Source organism: Oreochromis aureus, linkage group 5 (assembly GCF_013358895.1).
Source record: "Oreochromis aureus strain Israel breed Guangdong linkage group 5, ZZ_aureus, whole genome shotgun sequence".
NCBI classification, from domain to species: Eukaryota; Metazoa; Chordata; class Actinopteri; order Cichliformes; family Cichlidae; genus Oreochromis; species Oreochromis aureus.
In genome coordinates this window covers 33308029-33329918 of record NC_052946.1, presented here as the reverse complement: position 1 = coordinate 33329918, position 21890 = coordinate 33308029, and the positions used below count along the sequence as shown (strand labels likewise).

The 21890-nt window shown below is 39.8% G+C and overlaps 2 protein-coding genes across 2 annotated transcripts; both read left to right on the top strand.

Moving 5' to 3' along the window:
- Positions 1-216: 216 nt before the first annotated feature.
- capza1a (capping actin protein of muscle Z-line subunit alpha 1a) lies at positions 217-5445 on the top strand. Its single transcript, XM_031738892.2, has 10 exons — positions 217-346; positions 1908-1971; positions 2063-2114; positions 2464-2527; positions 2665-2871; positions 2959-3038; positions 3178-3256; positions 3343-3414; positions 3506-3568; positions 4569-5445. The coding sequence occupies exons 1-10, from the start codon at positions 311-313 to the stop codon at positions 4707-4709; spliced, it is 858 nt and encodes a 285-aa protein (XP_031594752.1). The 5' UTR covers positions 217-310; the 3' UTR covers positions 4710-5445.
- Positions 5446-7075: 1630 nt separating this feature from the next.
- On the top strand, positions 7076-21877 carry mov10a (Mov10 RISC complex RNA helicase a). The gene is made up of 22 exons (XM_031738905.2): positions 7076-7591; positions 7668-7773; positions 7913-8088; positions 12074-12315; positions 12430-12676; positions 12829-12966; positions 13077-13239; positions 13583-13734; positions 13811-13981; positions 14775-14922; positions 16437-16598; positions 16869-16972; positions 17107-17204; positions 18114-18212; positions 18396-18501; positions 18619-18736; positions 19865-20056; positions 20167-20238; positions 20498-20623; positions 20733-20821; positions 21064-21182; positions 21398-21877. Exons 1-22 carry the CDS (start codon positions 7470-7472, stop codon positions 21460-21462), a joined length of 3015 nt encoding a protein of 1004 aa, XP_031594765.1. The 5' UTR covers positions 7076-7469; the 3' UTR covers positions 21463-21877.
- The last annotated feature ends 13 nt before the right edge of the window (positions 21878-21890 follow it).

The window sequence follows — 21890 nt, the reverse complement described above, 5'->3', positions numbered from 1 at the left end:
AAGGTTGCCAGGTTGAGATGTTGTCCCCTCGGTTTGTACGTAAAAATAAACAAAGCATTACAATCCCTGAATTTCGGCATTTTATAATATGTAATGTACTTCATGTTAATTTCCAAAATGTATGAGGATATGCTAATATTATAATTATTGTCTAAATCTACACATTCGTGCTCACGGCAGCGTGAACGTTGTTGTTTTACCGGCTCGGGCAGACGGTTTCCGGGACTGGGCGGTCGTTGTGTTGGGAGGAGTCAGTCCCACATACCTGGCAACATCCACCGTCGCTTTGTTAACGCTTCATTGAGCCAAGATGGCAGATTTCGAAGAGCTCAGCGATGAAGAGAAGGTATTGCTATATTAATAATCCTCACAATAACAACGGTTTAGCTCTAACCTTTGTCGTGAACAATTGCAGACCTCGGAGGGATCTTTAAAGTCGCGTATGAATTTACCAGTAGGGCTATGGTAGGTGTTTGTTGGGTGCTAGCTAAACCTAGGCAGGGCTGTATTTGACAGCTCGGAGCTGAAGCTGTTATGTTCTTATACATAGAGTAACTTAACTAAATTACTCGTTTTAAATAGCAGCCATATTCAGCGTACGGCTAACGTCGATTTCTGATTTTGCTCTTAACTTTGCAGTGGTTGGCAACTGTTAAATCGAAGGAAGTCCAGCTACTTCCTGCATTTACACCAAGGATAATGACAGAGCATCGATAGCAAAACACCACCCACACCCTATTCACTTTCACGTTTAGCTTCCTCAACCGGTTTTGATAACGTCGGACGTTAAAGCTTGACCCACACAAATGAGTTTGTGGGTATTTTATGCACTGAAGACCCGATACTTATTTTTGGTTTAGAAACGCATAAGGAGGGTAGGTCTTCTGTCTCCCTGCAGTGTTACTGAGCCTTGCAGTGACTGGTGTTGCTGTCTGTATCATGCTGCAACATGTTGTAAAATAGCGCATTGCATTCCTGAAGCTGATATCTGGCCAGGAGCTTAACTATTTAAGTAGTTTCAGTGAATCTTTCGAAATAAGATTAATAGGTTGGTGTGATATCTACACTAAAATAATACATTTTAACTTTTCTGAAGAGTCTGCGTAAATAGTGTGTTCATTTGCGTTTGAAATACACGATGGAGAAGCTGAGTCTGAGCCTGAGAGTGTGCTGTATGCTCTGAATGCCACAATGCCTGCACCACTCTTAAACTGGGTTATTCATTGTAATGTCCTTCTGCCCTTTCAGCAGGACAGCCCAATTGTAGGTCAGCGCCAGCTGCAGCCTGAAGGCTTTAATAATCCTGTCTGCCTGACAGATAGCATCACTGGCAAAATCATACTACAATGTGAAAGTGACGTCATGGGTTTAGCAAAGGGATACAGTGAAGGTGGCAAATTCGTGATTTTAAAAAAGGGAACTCTTAACCTCTATAGAGAACAACTTAACTTCAGATTTTACAATGAGCTGCCTGGTATAAATGTACAACTTGCGATCCTCATTGAGTATTACTTTATGAGAGCATAGTACCTGCCTCAGTCACTTCTTTCTAGGGCTTTGACACCACATGCTTGCACATGCATACTGGGTGGCTGCTAAGAAAAGCCCTTGGATGACATGTACTGCCATCTAAGGAGCGGCTGAAATAGAGCTAACCAGCCTCTGGCCAAGAAAGTTACAGTACAGTACAGTACAGTACCCAGTACTCTCTGCTTCACTCTAGTGGTTATTTGCAGGTTTTAATCTGTTCATATAAATTGCCTACTATATCTGTATCTTTATAAAAATGGATACTGTAGCAAGACTAAATAACACCAAAGTTTCTTAGAGATGAAGTGCAGATTCCCATTGATGATGTGGCACTCTTTCTTATTTTTTTTATGACAACATGTCTTATTTATTTCCAGGTCCGTATCGCAGCTAATTTTGTGATGCATGCTCCTCCAGGAGAGTTCAATGAAGTTTTCAACGGTAAACCCCGGTTACACCTTGTGTACTAACTGCAACCCATGTGCAAAGAAAAATGTGTTTATGGTTGTCTTCCACTACTTGTTGTTCTCAGATGTGCGACTCCTGCTCAACAATGATAATCTCCTCAGAGAGGGTGCAGCTCAGTAAGTTTCCTTCTTTAGCTTCTTTCTTTTCCTTTTCTTTTTTTTTTAAAGGGAACCAATTATTACTCTACTCTCCTCCATTATTTGGAACATGGTCAATGTTACAAATAATGAGATGACATGCTTATGCAGTCCAAAGCTGAATCTCAGGCTTCAGACTGTAGTAACTGCTGAATTTCAGACATTTTTTGCTACTCGTGGTTCTCCATGATGTCATTAAGATCTGCTATTCTTTACATGGTCAAAAAGGGCCAAGTATCAGATCATGTAGCACTACTCTAGAGTCTAAGAATAACAACAATGTTATAGATATGAATGCAGCTTATGGTTATATTGTCTTTTGTTATAGTGCCTTTGCCCAGTACAACATGGATCAGTTCACCCGTGCCAAAATTGATGGATATGAAGAGCCGGCAAGTTTTGGCCTTTTTCTTTTTTTTAAGCATTCAAATAATTTGCTATTATTATTGAATCTACAATTTAATTTATCTTAGGATACTTGAATGAACTCCCATGGTAACAGCAGGTTTCTCTGTCTGGTCTCCTGCAGGTTCTGATAACAGAGCATGGAGACCTGGGTAATGGCCGTTTCTTTGACCCCCACAACAAGATCTCCTTCAAGTTTGACCACCTGAGGAAGGAGGCCAGCGATCCTCAGCCCCATCAGGGCGAGGCAGCCCTCAGCTCATGGAGAGATGCTTGTGACTCTGCTATTAGGGCATACGTCAAGGAGCACTACCCCAGTGGAGTCTCCACCGTAAGATCGCTCCCTCTCTCATTGCACTATGGCTGTCATGTTGAGTTTAAGCATAATAAATCACCCACTCCTGGTTATTTGTTTCAGGTTTATGGGAAAACAATTGATGGCCAGAAGACCATTATCGCTTGTATCGAGGGCCATCAATATGAGCCTAAAAACTTCTGGTAAGTTGAGAAAGGATAATGATCTCTTTCTAAATGTCTTTAACAGATTTTCCCAAAGAATTATGTTGATGTAGTGTATCCGTAATGATGCATTTGGGATCGTCTTTCAAGCATAGCCTTCTGCGTTTTCCTTCACCAGGAACGGTCGCTGCCGGTCTGAGTGGAAGTTCAGTGTCTCACAGCCTACAGCACAGGTTGCCGGAGTCTTGAAAATACAGGTATGTTAAGTTGTTATTTGGTGGAATTTAAGAATAGTCTTGATATTAGTTTGGTTTCAATGTTGTATTTCCTCTCCTTACCACAGGTACATTATTATGAGGATGGAAATGTGCAGCTGGTCAGCCATAAAGATGTACAAAAATCACTGACTGTGTCTGTAAGTGTTGTTCTATGTCTGTGGGCTAAAGTTTAAGAACACGTTGATTTTGTTTGGATCTGTTTAACTCATGTATGTTTATTTTTGGCAGAACGAGAGCCAGACTGCAAAGGAGTTAGTAAAAATTATTGAAGATGCAGAAAATGAGTACCAGGTATGTGGGAATTGCCTCAGTTTGAGAGAAAAAAAATTAATAAAGCCACAGAAGAGCTGTGGCAAGTTGTATAAAATGTACTTCCTACTGGCTAAGATCCTCGACAAGCTGTGCATAGAACAATAGGTGATCTTTAAAAGGGGAAGACTGATCGAAACACACATTTTTTTTATTTATTTTTTTATTTCCTAGTTGGTAAGTGAAGCTACTAATGGCATTATTTTTGTAAGCACTCTTGGCTGCCAAATGACCACCGCAAGATTTTTAGGTATATACACCATAGTGTTATAAAATAAGTGACTAAAGGTGTTGTGTTAAATAGTCGGAAATCAGAATCATTAATTAAATAATTACATCTATTTTCAGGTGTTGAGTGAACATTGTAAAATAAAATAAAAATAAAACGCATGTTTATTATTAACTGGAACTGACAGCTATTTCAAAGGACTGTATATGCATAACATCACTGTTTAGGCAACTGTTTTCCATCTTTTAAAAAAAGCTTCAAAAGGCACCAGCAGTGCAAACAAACTGTAATTAGTGGAGGTGACGTCTAGCAGACAGCAACGGGCTATAGCTGTCTCTGTCAGCACACCTGTTAGCCAAAGCATTCAAGCTCTGTAACTTTAAACGTTAACAGTGTTTAATTTATTGACTGAGATATAGAAAGAAGTTCACCCACAACACAGTTGGTATGACATGCGAGAGTCTCTGTAGAGACCAGAACCTTTTCTAACTATAAACGTGCTTTTCAATTCAGGTTTATACATATGTATATCACAACAACGGGCACCTCAAGGTGATTTATACTGCAAGGCAAAACTCACAATCGGGTAATCCCCTAGGAGCAAGCGCTTTGCAACAGTGGGAAGGAAAAACTCCTTTTTCACAGGAGGAAACCTCTGGCAGAACCAGGCAGGCAGCCATCTGTTGTCATTATAGGGAGACAGGGCAGAACACACATGCACACTTTTTAATGCTGCTAATTTTAACATTTCAGGTGGCCATCAGTGAGACCTATCAGACCATGTCAGACACCACATTCAAAGCCTTACGTCGACAACTCCCAGTCACCCGGACCAAGATTGACTGGAACAAGATCCTGAGCTACAAGATTGGCAAGGAGATGCAGAATGCTTAGAGGAGAGGGTCCGCTGGGGTTACAACAAACTGATTGGGATTGGGAAACTGGTAGCTGCGCAAACATGTGTGATGCAACCTAATGTACTGTATGTCCTTCCAGAGAATTACAGTTTTTGTTCAGCACTAAGAGGGGATGCCTTTATTTTAAAATGACATTGGTCTAACTGTTGCTCATTTGTAAACTTTTTTTTTAAACTAATAATGCCTTTAGTGACACTGTGAAAGTTTGGCTGGTCTCTGCCATTCAAATTCTCACATATACGATGTACACAGAGTGGCTCTGGTCCCTCAGTGTTTCAAACAGACACATGACCTCCATAAAGCTCCTTGATTTCCATGTAGCAACTTACACTTTCTATATAGCTAGAGTCCTCTAAGAGCTTCCTTACCTCTATAGTTTTCTTTTTCTTTTTTTTTAACAGAGGGAAACTATTATATGCAATTTGAAATGTTACCCAACTGGAGAATATAGCATTCCTTTGGTTGTAGCCAGCAGGAATACTAAAGTACATCTTTTCTTGTCCCATTCCTAGACACAGTCTTTTACCTGTCATAGTTTAGCTCTTCTATTTCTCTCAGGTACTGAGAGATGACTTGAGTGATATTACTTTCCCCTGGCATGATAAAGTATTGGTGTCCTCTTGCCAGCTGTTTGCCTTTAGCTCCTGCTATATTTTTTTATACAAACTGTAAGTACATTTATTATTCATGAAATAAAAACATTGCACAAAACATTTAAGCACTTCGGATCATTATTGTTGATCGAATGACAATTTGGTATTAGGCTAAATGTCAAAGATTTGGGTTTTTTTGTTTGTTTTTTTAAATCAGTAAAATTATTTGTTTTTGCCATTACACATGCATCCATTTTCTTCCAGTTATTCAGTTCAGGTGGGGCATCTGGATCCTATCACAGCTGTCACATGGTGCAAGGCAGGGTATACAGGGCTAACACATGGAGACAAATGACCATTCACACTCACATCCACACATATGGTTAAATTAGAATTACCTGTTAACCTAACCCCATGCTTATCTTTGGATTATAGAGGAAGCAGCAGCACCTGGAGAAAACTAACACAGGCACAGAAAGACCCCAAACTGGATTTAAACACAGCCTTCTTGCTGTGAGACAACAGTGTTAATCACCAAACCACCGTGCCTCCTCTATCACATATCATTTTTGATATTTCTAATTAAAATCTTGGACTCGGTAAACATTCTCTTATACCTGTGTGTGCTGCAGGGATAAAATGCTGGCTACAGACCAGCTGGCTGAATAGATCAAGTTTGTCTGTGCTCTCATCAAAGTATACAAATACAGATGTGTTATATACACTAATATGAAATAGATCATTATTTTTTTTAATTTTTTTTTTACACGCACAGTGAACTTTGGCATACAGACAACATCTATTGTGAGCAGTTTATGAAGATTATACACCTTTTTTAAAAACCTGAAGTAAGCGGTCTAAACAAACAGCCAATAGTTACTGTAGTGCCCCTATTAGATTTGTGCACTCATATTGATCGCAGAATGGGTTTATTAGGATTAAAGTATGAGCGTGTTTATGTTTACTTGGTTTAGTCAGATTGTATTTGCCTATAATTGTGACATAAAATAAGACTAGACCAGACAGCAGTGCTGAGACCTTAATGTTACTCGTGTCTAAGCAAACATACGAAATATTCTCGACCCTTTGTGTAAAACGCGCACATGTAACAGTTAAATAGTTTATCATTTGCTTTATTTTTCTCGCTGTTTTTATTATTATTATTTTTTACCAAACAGTGCCAGTTAAGTGTGAGAAAATGCAGATGATACCTTGATGCCTTTTCAAATGTTTAGGCTTTTAGTCTTTAGCCGCGTCACCTCATTATTTTTTTCGAAATAAGGAAAAATAGTACAGCACGGACATTTACTATTATGCAATAAAAAGATCTGATCAAAGACGAGCTTTCGAGCAGTGGTGTGGTGGCCGTGTGTAGATGCAAAAGTATTGAAAATAGTGGATGTAACAAAGTTAGCCAATCGAAAAAAAGATGAAAAAAAAAGTTTTTTCACCTCCCAGCTGTAATCCTTATTATGAACATCAGTTATCCTAAAAGATATATAAATATATATATTTATTTACTTTTTCCTAAAATTTTGCTGTTTGAAATCGACGGAAACACGTAGTAACATGGGACAAACGCCACACGTAGGTTATATAATCCAGCCCAGGGACTGCCGAGCAATCACAGGTCTGAAGCAGCTCTCGCAGGCCACTTGTCATTCAGACCGTAAATAAAAATGATAATTTATGCACTTTATTTTAATATTTAGAAACCGAACACTCCCCCCTAAATCATTTTATTTTCGAGCCACAGGATGAAGGATTTTGTTCTGTGCGGAAGTATTTTCGCTCCGCTTGCGTAGCGCATTTACAGATGATCCCTGACTGGGACCGTTGGCGAGCGTTCACAAAAACCGGGCTTTGCGCTAAATGCGCAGTAGTAGATGTATAGATAAGTTAGTAAACATTTTAAACCAGAGCATGAACAAGAAATCGTTGCTAAACTTCCAAACACCGTGGATATGCGCATAGATTGCGCATAAATACACAGCACGTGGAAATTTCTTCCCTGCTGAGGCACATTTGCACCCAGCAGTCACATTAATACTTCAGGAAACAGAAGCGTTCTTTTCCAGCAGATGAACTTCCTCACTTTCTGTCAGTCGGCAGTCAGTGACAGCGGCCTGTAAAAGCACGTCGACATGCCGTCGCTTAAAGACTCGCTTGAATCCGGACTGGACTTCATTGAATTTCTGGGAGACAGGGTATCCAGCATCAGCAAAAAGGAACTTAAAGACATCTATAACTCCAAATTCAGGGGCAGGTAGGCTGCATTTAAACACCGTGTGTCCCATATGCCCGGTCTTGTGTCCAACAGCCTCTTTCTCCTGTGTTCGCAGAGAAGGAATAAAAGATCCCAACTTTTCCAATGTTTTCTTTGCGCTTGTGAAATTCAACAAAGCCCAGATAAGGCAGGGACAAGTCTACATTAATGCCAGACCTCAGGTAAGATATGGTCATTGAGTACAAGTTTCCCTGTGCCATATATTAGTCAGTGCTATGATGGGATGAGTTTGGATATGTTTTGTTCCCATTCCCGGAAAATAGAGAACCAGAACAGGGAATTGTGCTGTTATTTTTGTAGGTTCGAGTGTACTGTGACCAATGGAGGAGGCCCCGGGCCCCTCAGCCACAGAATCTGGGCTCTGGCCCTCAGACGCCAGCTGGGACACCTGCTGGCTCCTCCACCCCTGTGGCACCTGTGCTGACCCCAAAGAAAAAACTTGCATCAGAAATCCTTCGCAAGTTGAAGGTGAACAGGTAAAATGCATTTTGAGTTAGTATTACATGTTTCTCTATCCCATCGTCGCTGTAAAGGTTTTTTTCTAATTCTCAGACGCGCCCTCATAAATGTGAATTTGCTTATTCATGTAGGTGCATGACAACAATAAAGCAGGGTGTTGCCGCACAAAAGACCATGTGAGATTAACACAAGAGAGGAGCAGGGCCTGTTGGTTTGGTTGGTTTATATGACGTGAAGATTTGGAAGAAACATCATGTTGAGCATTGCATAAAAAGTTTCACCCGTCCATTTTCTTCCACTTATCCGATTCAGGGTCACCTGGGGGCAAGGTACACCCTGGACAGGTTCCCAGTCTCTCAGACGGCTAACACAGAGAGACAGAAGAGTATTTGCATGCACATTCACACCTATGGGTAATTTAAAATCACCAGTTAAACTAACTCCACTAAATGCATGTCTTTGGACTGTGGGAGGAAGCCGGAGAACCTGGAAAGAGCCCATGCAGACACGGGGAGAACATGCAAACACCACAAGGAAAGGCCCTGACCATATAGTGGATTTAATCCAGGGCCTTCTAGGAATAGTGCTTACGTGTGTGTGTGTGTAATTCTGCGTGTTCTTCCCATGGCTGTGGGGTTTTTTTCATAGACAAAAGACACCCAGGTGTGGATTCTAAACCACTCTTAGGTGTAAGTGGAGCACATGTTTTTGCTAGTGTGTCTGTAAATATTGCCAGCTGGCAAAGGATAATATATGGGACAGATAAGACTGATTACTAGGGTTTTATATCGGCCAGTGATGGCTAATAAAATATAATTACTCACCAACCATTTTGTGAGCCACACCTTGCTAGACAGCGTTTTGTCTTAGTTTTTAATAGCACATATTCAGCAACTTTAGTCCATGTTGACATAACAGCATTGCACAGTTGCTGCTTATCTCTGATGTGAATCTCCCATTCTACTACATGCCAAAGGTACTTTATTGGATTGAGATTTGATTACTGTGGAAGCTATTTGAGTACTATAAACTCACTGTAATGTTTAAGAAACCAGTTTGAGATGATTTAAGCTTTATGAAATAGTGCATTATCCAGCTGGAAGCAACCATCACTGTGGTCATAATGGGATTGACATGGTCAGCACCAATACTCAGGTAGTAGTACAGTGGAAATGCCCCCAAAATATCAAGATACCGCAACGAGAAGTAAATAAACATTGTTTTTTTTTTCTATTCTCTGGGGTGTCTAATATATGAAAGGGATATAAAAATTATTTACTGCAAAAGTGGTGAAATTCACAGATATTGTGGTATCCTCCATATATTAAAAAAAAAAATAATGCCAAGCTGAACAGCTTGTGACATACTTTTTTAATGCAAATTAGCTTGAAGACATGAACATTGTGGCTTGTTGGGAAGCATCCAGTTAGTTCTGATGATGAACACAGATTTGTTTTGCATTACAAAAATATAGACATATTTAAGAACACAAAGGTAGCTGACATAAAACAAATACATGGTAAAGTCAAATGTAATTTGCTGTTAGATGATGTTCAAGAAGTGAAATGGGTGAGCAATATCCCATTAAAAGCGTGACTTGGCAGTAATGAGATGGGAAATGTCAAGACATCTGTAAAGATTGTGGCTCATGGGGATGGGTCAGTTTACACTTTGTGTTGTAATGGCTTGAAGTTATCAAATTACCCTCAGCCAGTCGGACTCTGCTTTCATATTATTATAGCTTATATAATGGCAATATATAGCTTTGTAAAAAATGTTTTGATAATATTTTATTGAATAGAATGCCTTTATTGTCATTGTACGTGCACATTGAAATTATGGGTGTTCCATGCCAACTGTGCAGGAATAAAATATAATTAGTAAGACAGCACCCCTTTCACACCTCTGTATTTTATCATTTTTAATGTAAAACAGTGACTATAGCCGTTAAAATACTGGATTTAGTGCAGTCAGACCTTTACAACAAACCATATGTGGGGTTTCTGCGACAATCACAGCAAGAACTATTACCAAATGTATTAATCACATCGTCATGCGTATCTACCATTCGGCTTTTAACTATGGGATATATCACAATATCTGTAAATTTAACCACTTTTTATGGAAGAATCTTTCTTTAAATTATTATAGACTTTATAGAATATGAAAAACGTTGATGTGCTTTGATTTATCTTCAGTAGGGGTATCTCAGTATTTTAGGGGCATTTCCACTGTGCCAAATTGGTGCAAAGAAAATCTCCCCTGTGCTATTACATATAAACAACCAGCCTGAACTGTTGATAAAAGATGGGATAGATCTCTGCTTTCATGCTGTTTTTGTCAAATTCTGACCCTAGTGTCTGAATGTCACAACAGAAGTGGAGATTCCTCAATTCAGGCAACGTTTTTCAAATCATCTGTTGTTCAGTTTCAGTAAAGAGTGATTGTTTGAGTTGCTATTACTTTCCTCTATCAGCTTATAGTCTGGCTATCTCCAGTGACCTCTGGCATCAGCGGGGCATTTTTGCCCAGAGAACTGAAGCTCACCGGATATTTTATCTTTTCTAGACCATTATCTGCAAATCCTAGAGATAGCAGTGTAGAAATATCCCAGAAAATCAGCATTTTTTAAAACTAACCATGCCACATTCAGAGTCACTGAAAGCACCTTTCTGACCTGTTTTGATGCTCAGTTTGAACTTCAGCGAATGATCTTGACCGTATCTACATGCCAAAATGTATTGAGTAACTGACATGTAATTGGTTTATTTAAGATTTTAAGATAACTTAGTGTCAAGAATCAGCTTAAAGTTCAGAAGAATACCCTTGAATTAAAGTAAGATGCTTGCTAACACTAATCAGCTGCTCTGGCTCATACAGGAAAAGGAAAATTAAAAAAAACAAAAAAAACAAACTACAAGCAGAGTGGGAGGGGCCTTAACAAAAGAAATGACGTTGCACAGTTTGTCCATTAGAGAGCACTAACAAGTTAATTTTTCAACATCTGTTTCAGAATGGTTCTTGTCATAAAAGCAAATAAGAGGCCATGTTAAGACTCAGGGTGCGTTTGCCTGTCAGTGATGTGCAAGCGCACATTATTGATAAGGGTGTAATGTGCTTGTGTTTATGTCACAATTCTTCATATTTTAAGTGGCCGAGAGTGGTTTAACAAGCACTTCAGATACAGATACACAAGTTAAAACAAAGTAACTTTTATCATGACATTAAAACTTTTAGAAACTTGCAGATTTTATATTTGATTGGTAACCCGTGGAGTGAGGCCAGTGCAGGGGAGAGCTGCTTTCTCTTCTTGGTATGACTGAGGAGTCTCTCTGCTTCACTTTAAACCACCTGCAGACAAGACAAAGACTGACTCAAAGAAAACAAGACATGAGCTAAAAAAAACTCCATGAGAACTGGCTTTATCAGGAGGGGTTTTTTTTAGAACTGATAATCAGCACTTTGCTTTATGACATACAAGTCAAAGGAAAAAGATAGAAGATGATGATAATGAGATGAGAAGGGATAAACTGGTTCCAACTGTGGTAATTTTCCAGAACTGTAAAACCTGTCTGTGAGTTACACTTTTGTTGTTTCGTGATCCTTTTTTGACTTCCCTGCATAAATACAGTCCTGTGGAACTTTTTAACTGCACAGCAGTTTTAATCTGAGTCAGTGGTGAAGTATTCCTGTGTAAAAAAAAAAAAAAAAAAAAAAAAAAAAAAAAAAAAAAAGTTTGGGTGTCAGTGATTTACTGGTATCACTTAGTCACAAAGATCATATAATCCATGATATGAATCCACTATGACGGGAAAAAGGCTTCTTTTCAGGAGCATCTGAGGGTTTTTTAAATTACCTTCTACCTGTTTAATAGCAGACAGTCATGGCAGAAGTGGGGTTGATGAAACATTATGTTTTATTTACCAGGTACACTGGTTTTTCAGTGATTTGGCACCGTCTTGTCATTGTTAAAATTGCAGCCTGATCTTGCTTCGCCTGCAGGAAAGAGCTCACGGCTGATAAGGGCGGCATCGAGATCACATCAGACCCCGTGGAGAGCGGTGGGAAGGTTCAGTTCGCTGTGGATCGCCTGCGAGAGCCGTTCGTTGTCAGGTTCCACATTGTCAATAAAGGCACTGACTGCATCCACTTGACGTACTACACTGCCCTGCACAGGATCCGCTGTTTCACTCTAGAGGATGAGAGGAGAGTGACCAGAGCATCTCCGCTGTTCCTCTGTCCTGGTGAGACATCGAGGACTTCTTCTCTGCCTTTAGAAATGAGAGAAATAAACTAGCTAATGTTCACAATTTCTTCCCTTTTTTTTTTTTTTCTTTCTTCTTTTTTTTTTCCTCCAGGAGAGAGCTATGAAGTTAAGGTTAAGTACATTCTGAACCACTATGGATATTTCCCTGCCACAATGTATTTCGAGTTCTGCCCAGATTTGCCTGGATCGGTGCCCTTCTGCATTGTCAGGGAGATAGAAGCTGCAGCCCAGACTCCACTGGCTGTGGAGCTAGGGCCTGTGGCTCCTTATAAACCATTTCGGGTGGCTGCTTACAAGCCTGTTGACACCATTATAGTAGATGGAGTACCACCTGACAGGTAATGAATTTCAAAACTGATTGTACAAAGTAGTTTGAAGCATTTTTGCTGACTTGTACTTTAGATCAACAAGTTGTCCCTGAGGGTTTACCGACCTTGTGTCTTCTGAAACTGATCACAGCCATATGGTGTTTTGTTTTCTTCTTCTGCAGTTCTGTTGTGCCTTTGAAGATGGCAGTGAAATTAGGAGACTACAAGTATCATAATGACCTGAAGGATTTGGCTAAACGAAGGATGGAAGACTCCGAGTACCTCTCTCCAACTGCCAAACAGAAACTTGCATCAGTGAAGTAAGCAAATCACCCAATTCATTACAACCAGCTATGCATTTTCTGTGATGAGTATTTTATAGAACTAACCCAATGTTAAATGCACCATTTACCTCTGCACTGACATCCAGGGGTCTCCTCAGTTGTCCCTTAAAGATGAAGAACTACTCGCATCGGTTTCACCTCCTGCTGCACCTTGAAGAGATACAGATGGAGGTTGACATCCGAAAGTATGATCTCCACAATCAAACCATGACCGAAGACCAAGGCAACAAAAAACTCCTGAAACTCAGAGTAAAGAGATTTTAATTAGAACACCGTCTGCTATGCTCTGTGTTTGCGGTGGCTCTATTTTTGCTGGAGCAGCTGGCATCTCTGAAGCATTGAATTCACTTGTAAATTGTGCTTCTTGGCAGTTAACTTCAGAATGCATTTTAGTTGTTTGGGACATTGTATTCTTAATGAAGGAGCTAGATGACTTTCCTCACATTTTACTTGTACAGATGATTTTGCGATCTAGTTCTCCTACACAGATTTGTTTATTTAGCTTGTCATATCTACCCATCTGAATCACCTGCAGAATTGTAGTTATGTTTATAAAACATATGAATGGCCCAACATCGATGTCGTCCGACAGGTTCCTGGTGTCGCTGAGAATCGGCCATCTGTGCTTCGAGGAGATTGTCTGAGAGTATCCAAATCTGAGGACACCGTCCAGCCCATTACTGTGTATACCGGATATGTTCACAGAGTAGAACTGGACAGTGTGAAGCTGGGTTTCTCAAAAAAGTACGAGCTAGAATAATGATATGTTGAATAAGAACCCACAATGAGAAACTTGTTACTTACTTTTCAATCATTTCAGGTTGTTGCAGCTCTTTATCAGCAATATGAAGTTTAATGTGGAGTTTACTCTCAACCGGTACCCTTTGAAGCTACAACACAGGGCTGTGGACCTGGCAGTAAAACATCAACTTGAGGAGGTGCTGTTTCCATCGGGTGCAGCAGTGGCTAGTGTGCCCATGCCCAAACTCAGGTCTGGTGCCTATTTGTATGCACTGCATCATCTATAAATGCAAAAACGTAACCACATTTAATGACAATAGTGATAATAACTTTATTTGTATAGCATCTTTAAAAAGTTACAAAGTGCTTCACAGTTTTGGATAAAAACACAAAAGTGAAGATAAGTGTAGATCCTCAGAAATGCTAACGCATGGTCTTTCATTAATACATACAAACTGCTATACACATATAATAGAAGAAAAACAGACCACAAATAATGGGCAAAAGGTTAAAAAAAAAAAAGGCAAACTTTAAGAATTAGGTTTTTGTTTTTTACAGTTGTTTTTAAAAAAGCCCAATAATAAATCATGCAGGTTCCGCCAACCTGATAGGTGAAGGAAGGCGTGATCGCCTCTGCTTTTAAAATAAGAACATGGAACAGTTAGGAGATGCTGATCAGATAATCGAAGAGACCAGCTGCATTAATAAGGTCTCAGTAATCTGCTATATTTGCAGGAGCTTGGCCATGTAGGGTTTTATGTTACGGACACAATGAATTGTACTGTGTCCTACTGTATATTCTGCCTGGTACTGGTGGTAGGAGAACAGTGAGCTTCTGAAAAATGAGAGTGTGGGCTCAGCAGCATTTCTCTGATGTCTTCCTGGGCATTTAGCCACTATGTTGCATTAACAGGAGGGATTACTGCTCTTTGGTTTAATGCCATAAACCAAATGGGCACAAGGTGCATAGCAGGTTTTTATACACACATTTACACACCTTTTTTGCTAAGTGTAAAAAAATCAATTTCTACATCTCTTTCCAGGATGTTTAATCGACAGCTGGAAAACAACCCGGAGCAACATGCTGCAGTCCAACGCATTGTAGCTGGATCATCGAAACCGGCTCCTCATCTTGTTTTTGGGCCTCCTGGAACTGGAAAGACAATCACTGTGGTTGAAGCAATCAATCAGGTATAAAGTCACATGTAGTTAAGATCTGTATGAATGAGATCTTCAGAGATTAATCAGATATCTTATTTGTGAGTTGCCAGAAAACGTATTCGTTCTTCGTTGGCTGTTACATTGTAACCAATTTAAAGCTGCTGGATTTTGAACAAGACATTTGATATTGTTACTTTGAGTAGAATCTTTGATCTTTTCTTTATTATTCTATCCATCTATTTTCTTGATTCCTGGTCCAGTTCAGGACCACTGGAGGGTTAGAGCCCATCCCAACGGTCATGGACACACCCTGGACAGGTTGCCAGTGCAGGACTGGCAGATTATTCAGAATCAAACTAATCTTTTGCTAATCCATAGTTTGAGTTGGTGTTTTATTATTTTTTTCTCACAGGTCTAAATTGGGTAAAATGTTGATGGGTGGTTCTTTTATGGCGTTTTTCTACTCTGAGCACTTAATGTGCTTTATACTTGCTTCATGCACCCATTCACACGTCTGTGCTAAGTGCTTTTCTGTCTAATATTCACACTCCACGAACGATCACGTTCAGTATCTTGCCCTACTTTGGGTTGCAGCCAGGGATCGAACCATGAGCCTTCCAGTTAACAGGTGCCCTGCTCGACCCTGCCACCCTGCATCTATACCAATAACATATAAGTTACTTACACAAGTAAGATTTCTCTTTGCCAGACAGATTTTGCATAGGAATCGGCACGTGTTGGGATGCCTGTAAGGTATTTCCCAGATATCTCGCTGTATATTAGAAACACATTTTTCTTTTTTTGAATCAGCTGCTTATTTGCTCTCGAGTATTATGAGTATTAGCACTTTAAATTTAGAGATTTTACATTGCCAACAAATGTGGCAGTTGGCACAGTTGCTTTACAGCAAGGAAGGTCCTGGAGTAGGCATGTTCTGTCCATGCTTGACTGGGTTCTCTCTGGATACTCCAGCTTCCTCCCACAGTCCAACAACATTTGTGAGTTGGGTTAATTGGTGATTTTTAAATTGCCCACATGGGTGAATATTAGTGTGAACAGTTGTTTATCTCACTGCCCTGCAAAAGACTGGCAAACTGTACGAGGTGTGAGCTGCTTTTCATTCTGTGACAACTAGGATCCGCTTCAGCCCCACGGTGACTCTCAACTGGGTAAATGGTGGGATATTTTGGAATTGATTCACTTCAGGAAACACTAAAAAAACTGGAAACAGAACTTTAACTTAAAGGGCTTGCAAAATTTAACAATGCTGTAATTTGTGATGTTATCCGTGATGTTGTAACTGTTTCTCAGAAATTTGTACTTACAGCCACTGTATTAGTCCTATAGTATGTCCTTGGTGCAATGTACTTTGAATTCTGTGCACATCTGCGAGGTTAGGTGCCTTTCTGAAATAAGTGACAGCCGCAGCCTGGGTCCTGCTGGGTGTGAGGCAAAGGCCTGTGGCTCCCTATAAACCATGTTATGTCTTCGCACACAAGCCTGTTATTATTAAGTAATGACTTTTATTTTGCTCGTCTTGTCAGGTCAGCAAGGCAGATCCATCAGCACACATCCTCGCCTGTGCACCTTCAAACAGTGCATGCGACCTGCTCTGTGAAAGACTAAAAGTAAACATGGATTCTCATCAGATTTACCGCGTGTACGCCAACAGCCGAGACCCAAACAGCGTCCCCAAGAGTCTCCTGGTGAGCATCAAGTGTTATATTTACTTCAGCAATCATTATGGGCTACATATGGACTAATTGTGTATCCATATGTAAACACAGCCCATAATGTTTAAAAATTACATGTGAAATAGAGTGCCATTGCATTCGCTTGTCTCAGCAAGCCCCATAAATAGGCCCGCATTTTCACTAGATTCCTCATGATCACATTGAGGAATCAGTGATTGTAATCACTATGGGAAAGCTGAACAAAAGGTTATGTTCTCATATTTTTTTGTGTGTTTTTTTCAGAAATACTGTAACTGGGACAAGACCAAAGACAGCTTTGTGCCTCCACAGAAAGAGGTTACGATGAAGTACAAAGTCGTAGTTACAACTATGGTCACAGCTGGCAGGTAAGAGCCAGTGGGTGGCATGTAAAGTATCCATTATGATGTGTTTTTAAACACCCTTTGACATTTGGCACATTTTTCGTGTTATGAGCCATGCTGCACTTGATCATGCTGCTGTGTGTTTGTGTCTTTGTGAGGCTTGTGTCTGGAGGGATCCCAGTTGGCCATTTTTCGCATGTGTTTGTGGATGAGGGAGGCCAAGCTGTAGAGCCAGAGTGTGTCATTGCTATTGCAGGTAAACTATGAATGTCTGAACTACATGTTTTTCATCATGATGTCCTTCACCATGCACACTAAGCAAATATGTAGGACTGCCTTCATTCATTTGCATGTTAAAATTAGAAACATTCAGATCTGTGAGTGATACTGAAAAGCTTGTTCATACATTATTACAATATTACTCCCATTTTTAGCGTCTCTTTATTGGCTCTCTGTGAAATTCAAATCTCAAAGACCAGATAGGACCCAAGTATCCTAACACAACGCTTCACTCTCAGACTACAAAATGGGAGTTTTTCTTCCCACTGTTGCCATGTGCTTGCTCATAGGGGGCTGTGTGATTGTCGCCTCAAGGTCCTTACGATATAAAGCGCCTTGTGGGGACTTTTGTTGAATTGGCGCTACATAAATAAAGTCTTTTGTGAAACCTTGAAGAATCTGAAATTCTTACATCCAACTTTCTGTTTAAATGTGTTTTTTTCCATTAAATCTGGTATTAATGCAGTACATGGACCTTTCATGCGTCTATCATAGACTTATCTGATTACAGAACTTCATCCACATCCCAGCTGCTTTACACATGTGCCTTCTCTGAAAGCACACAGCTTTCAGTGTGACATTCATCAGTACAGACAGAATATAATTAGCATTTGTAGAATTTTGTGTTCTCCAAAGCTAGCTAAAGGCTGTACAATAAATAAATAAATAAATAAATAAAATGTATGGGTTAAGACTTTTACAGCTTACAAACTCTGCACGGCAAATTTCAAAATATATATGTGACCTTAAGTCAGATCAGTAGTAAATTAATTTTTTCTTACACATTACACTCCCTCAGTAAATCGGTTCTTGTGATTAAAGGTTATAACTTGCAAGTGCTGAAATTGATGCACCTTGTTACAGACTCATTTATGTTGTTTCACAGGTCTGCTCGATGCAGAGAAAGGTCAGCTGGTGCTGGCAGGAGATCCTAAGCAGCTGGGACCAATCCTTCGATCTCCTTTTGCAATAGAACATGGACTCGGTAAGTCCAGTGGTCTCATTTTCTTTTCTTTCTGATCAGATGGTGTTAGTTGCATCACTGTGTATCCCTGGCTGTTTTCACTGGCAATAGTTTAGGATCAAATGAATGCTTAGTGTTGCTTCAGTTATTTGAGTTTTTCTCAGATTAACATGAATTCAAATCTGTATCATGAATGCTCTCCAGGGCTTTCTCTACTGGAGAGGCTGATGAGACATAATTCGTTATATCAGAAAAATACAGACGGGCATTTTGACACTCGCTTTGTCACCAAACTGCTGCGAAACTACAGGTGGGTCTCTCAGCTGTTGCTTGTCGATGCCATTTTTTACTTGTGCTGCTGTGGTTAATCACCAATAATGCTTCATCATTTTTTTATTGTTCTTCTTTTTCCTTCCCGTTCACTCAGGTCACACAGTGCCATTCTGAAAATCCCCAATGAGTTGTTCTATGAAAATGAACTGCAGGTGTTTGCTGACCAATGGGAGCGTGAGACCTATTGCAACTGGGAATACCTCCCGAAGAAGGTGAGGTCTTATTTTGTTTGTTTTTTTTGCTTGTTTGTTTGGTTTTTTTTGGTTTTTTTGTTCCCCTAAGTCATCCACAAAGCACATGATTAGATGCAAAGGTGTATTTGTCAACTCTGATTTCATCATACATTAATTTAAAAATAAAAAAAACTGTGATGAACATGAATAAATAAAATAGTAAAGTGCATCTGAGCTTTACAGATGCAATGTTTGCTTTGAAAGTGATGACAGAGAAGTATAGAAAAGGTCAGAAGGAGTTTCACTGTGTCTGTGGATCTAGAGAAACCATGTGATAGGGTGCTAAGAGAGGAACTGTGGTACTGAATGAGGAAGTCAAGACTGGCAGTGATGTATGTGAGGGTGGTGCGGGACGTGTATGAGAACAGTGAAACACTAGTGAAATGTGTGGGAGTGACAGATGAGTTTAAGGTGGAGGTGGGATTACATCAGGGATTAGCTCTGAGCCTCTGCTGACAATTGAGGTTACACAAGAGGACTGTGATGTTCAGGGACAACACTGTGATTTGTGAGTAGAGGAAAGGTGGAGGTATGCTAAAGTCAGCAGAAGCAAGATAGATGACATGTGTTTGAATGAGAGGGAGCAGAAGTAGTGAAGCTGGGTGAGATGGGTCTCATCTATGCAAAGCAACAAGAAAGTGCACAAGAGAGGTGAAGAAGAGAGCGCAGGCAGGGTGGAGTGGGTAGAGACAGGAGGCCAAGCTGGAGGTTGCTGGGACATGAGGGACCAGATTAGAAATGAATATATACAGAGGGACAAGTTTGGTTGAATGGTTTTGGAGACGAAGTTTGCAGGGGTTTGGTTTGGAGATGTCCAGAGGAGGGATAGTGGATATATTTTGGATAAAGGATGCTGAAGATGGAAGAAAAAGGACCAAAGAGAAGGTTCATGGCTGAAACAAAGTAGATAGTAAAACATGAAAACAACTCATGTTGTAAAAGTACTAAGTAACTTTTCTTTAAACTTCATAGACATTATGGGAGTGCTCACGTGTACAATTCATGTGTAGTTTTAATTCACATTTTTAATTTCACTAAGGAGTCAGTCGCCAAATTGTATTTAAACCATATTTAACAAGAATAACTGACAGTGGTACCCCATTACAGGGTTTTCCAGTGATCTTTCATGGAGTGATGGGCAAAGATGAGAGAGAGGCGAACAGTCCGTCTTTCTTCAACGTGTCTGAGATTGAAGTCCTGATCGACTACCTCACCAAACTGATGGAAACGCAAGGAAAGAAGGGTCTCCCCAAACTGTCTGCAACAGACATCGGAATAATCGCCCCCTACAGAAAACAAGTGAATATGCATGGTGCACATTCATGTTAAATGACTGAAGATAAAAGGAGGTTGTTTGGTTCATTCATAACTTCCCATGACTGCTCTTCTTTTTTTCTTTTTGCTAACAGGTTGAGAAAATCCAGAAGGCCCTGAGACTTGTCCCAGCACTGAGTCGCTGGAGTGATCTCAAAGAGCTGAAGGTTAGCAGCTCTGCTGTAAACGTTGTGTGTCAGTTAATATGGTTAGATGCCCCCATGCAAACCTAAGATGCTCATTTACAGTGACTTCTAAATTGTTTTAATAAAATGTAATCAAAAGATTGATCTGCTGTTTATTTCTAATCAGAAGTGTAATTTAATTATTGAGGATGCATTTAACAGTTATAAGATTAAAGTTTTATTAGATGCTAAAGTGCACTTTTTCTACTGTTTTTTTCCCCCCTCTGTTTTATAATATCAGGTCGGCTCTGTGGAGGAGTTTCAGGGACAAGAGAGGAAGATCATTATGGTCTCCACCGTCCGTAGCAGCATCAACTATGTCAAGATGGACACAGACTTCAATATTGGATTCCTGTCAAATGAAAAAGTTTGTCACATCATTTAAACTTATAAGAAAGCCTGCTGCTTCTTTAATGGTTGAATAAATTACTAATATATTCTTTTTTATATATATATGTATATGTATTCAATTGTAGAGGTTCAACGTAGCCTTGACGAGAGCCAGGTCCCTGCTTATAGTGGTGGGAAACCCTGTGATCCTCAAGAAGGACCCAACATGGGAGAAGTAAGAGCAGACAAGATGTTTTGGGAGGCACTGAGTAAACACAGTGATTACTGAAAGTGAAACCTCATTGTTAGCAGCTGACAAAACAACCTCAAATTGTTCACTTTGTTGCAATTTTGGAGTTTTTGGGATGTACAACAGCGTTTCACTCCACAGATCAAATTTGCCCAGTTAACAGGGAGTGCACATTTCTTGAGCATTTCTCACTCACGTTTCCTTAATTTTTGCTTTTTTGTTCACAGGTTCATCAGCTACTGTGTGAAGGAGAAGGGCTACACTGGATTTGACTTCAGCGACGCGGAAGGGGAAGATGATATTGTGTCTAGACTGGCGACGCTGAAAATCAGCATGGATTCTGAATGTGAGTACAGCTTTAGCCTCAGTAGGACTGCAACAGACAGTAGACTCGACAGTTGCATGTGTCTTTTTCTCCAGACTTTAGGCTTTATTTGCTGCAGTCAGTAGTTGCAGGTTTAAACCTTAAAATGTAAAAGCATTTGGAAAAAAACATTTTCCCAGTGAGTATTCTTTAAAAAAATTTTTTTTAAAAATTCTGTCTTTCTACACTTGTTGTAGGTCCTGTTCCAGAGGAGAGTGCCATTCAGCAGTTTGTGGACCCTGGGTGGAAAAATGAGCATTAACATTTCCTCTAAATTTGGACATAGCGTCTGCGATAGATAGATAGATTTAAAGCCATAGCAAGTGTCAGTCTTTTATTTTATTCTCTCTCTTACTGCCTCTTACTGCTTTAAGACCATATCCTTTTTATGAACCTTTTAAGAGCAGTTTGGATATTTAAGTGCAATAAATGCTCCTCTGTTTCTAATCACAATGGCAAAATGAAGTAGTGAATTTTGGCTTTTTACACTTACCTGATCTGTTTATTTAGCCCAGTTAACATAACTATGGCTGTACAAATGCTAAAATTTCCTACGGATGGGAAAAGAATGGAAGATCATTTTAATACACTGATTTATCACCGTATGTCTTATGACTTATGTCAATTCAAAACTTTAAAAAATAATAAACTGACTTTTTGATCTGCTGTATATTATATTACACCGTGGTG

Coding starts and splice junctions, on each gene's coding strand:
- capza1a (XM_031738892.2), top strand. CDS start 311: ATGGCAGATTTCGAAGAGCTCAGCGATGAAGAGAAG. Junction 2,115..2,463: donor CTCAGAGAGGGTGCAGCTCA/GTAAGTTTCCTT, acceptor CTTTTGTTATAG/TGCCTTTGCCCAGTACAACA. Junction 2,872..2,958: donor ACCCCAGTGGAGTCTCCACC/GTAAGATCGCTC, acceptor TATTTGTTTCAG/GTTTATGGGAAAACAATTGA.
- mov10a (XM_031738905.2), top strand. CDS start 7,470: ATGCCGTCGCTTAAAGACTCGCTTGAATCCGGACTGGACTTCATTGAA. Junction 12,316..12,429: donor TCCGCTGTTCCTCTGTCCTG/GTGAGACATCGA, acceptor TTTTTCCTCCAG/GAGAGAGCTATGAAGTTAAG. Junction 21,183..21,397: donor AATCAGCATGGATTCTGAAT/GTGAGTACAGCT, acceptor CACTTGTTGTAG/GTCCTGTTCCAGAGGAGAGT.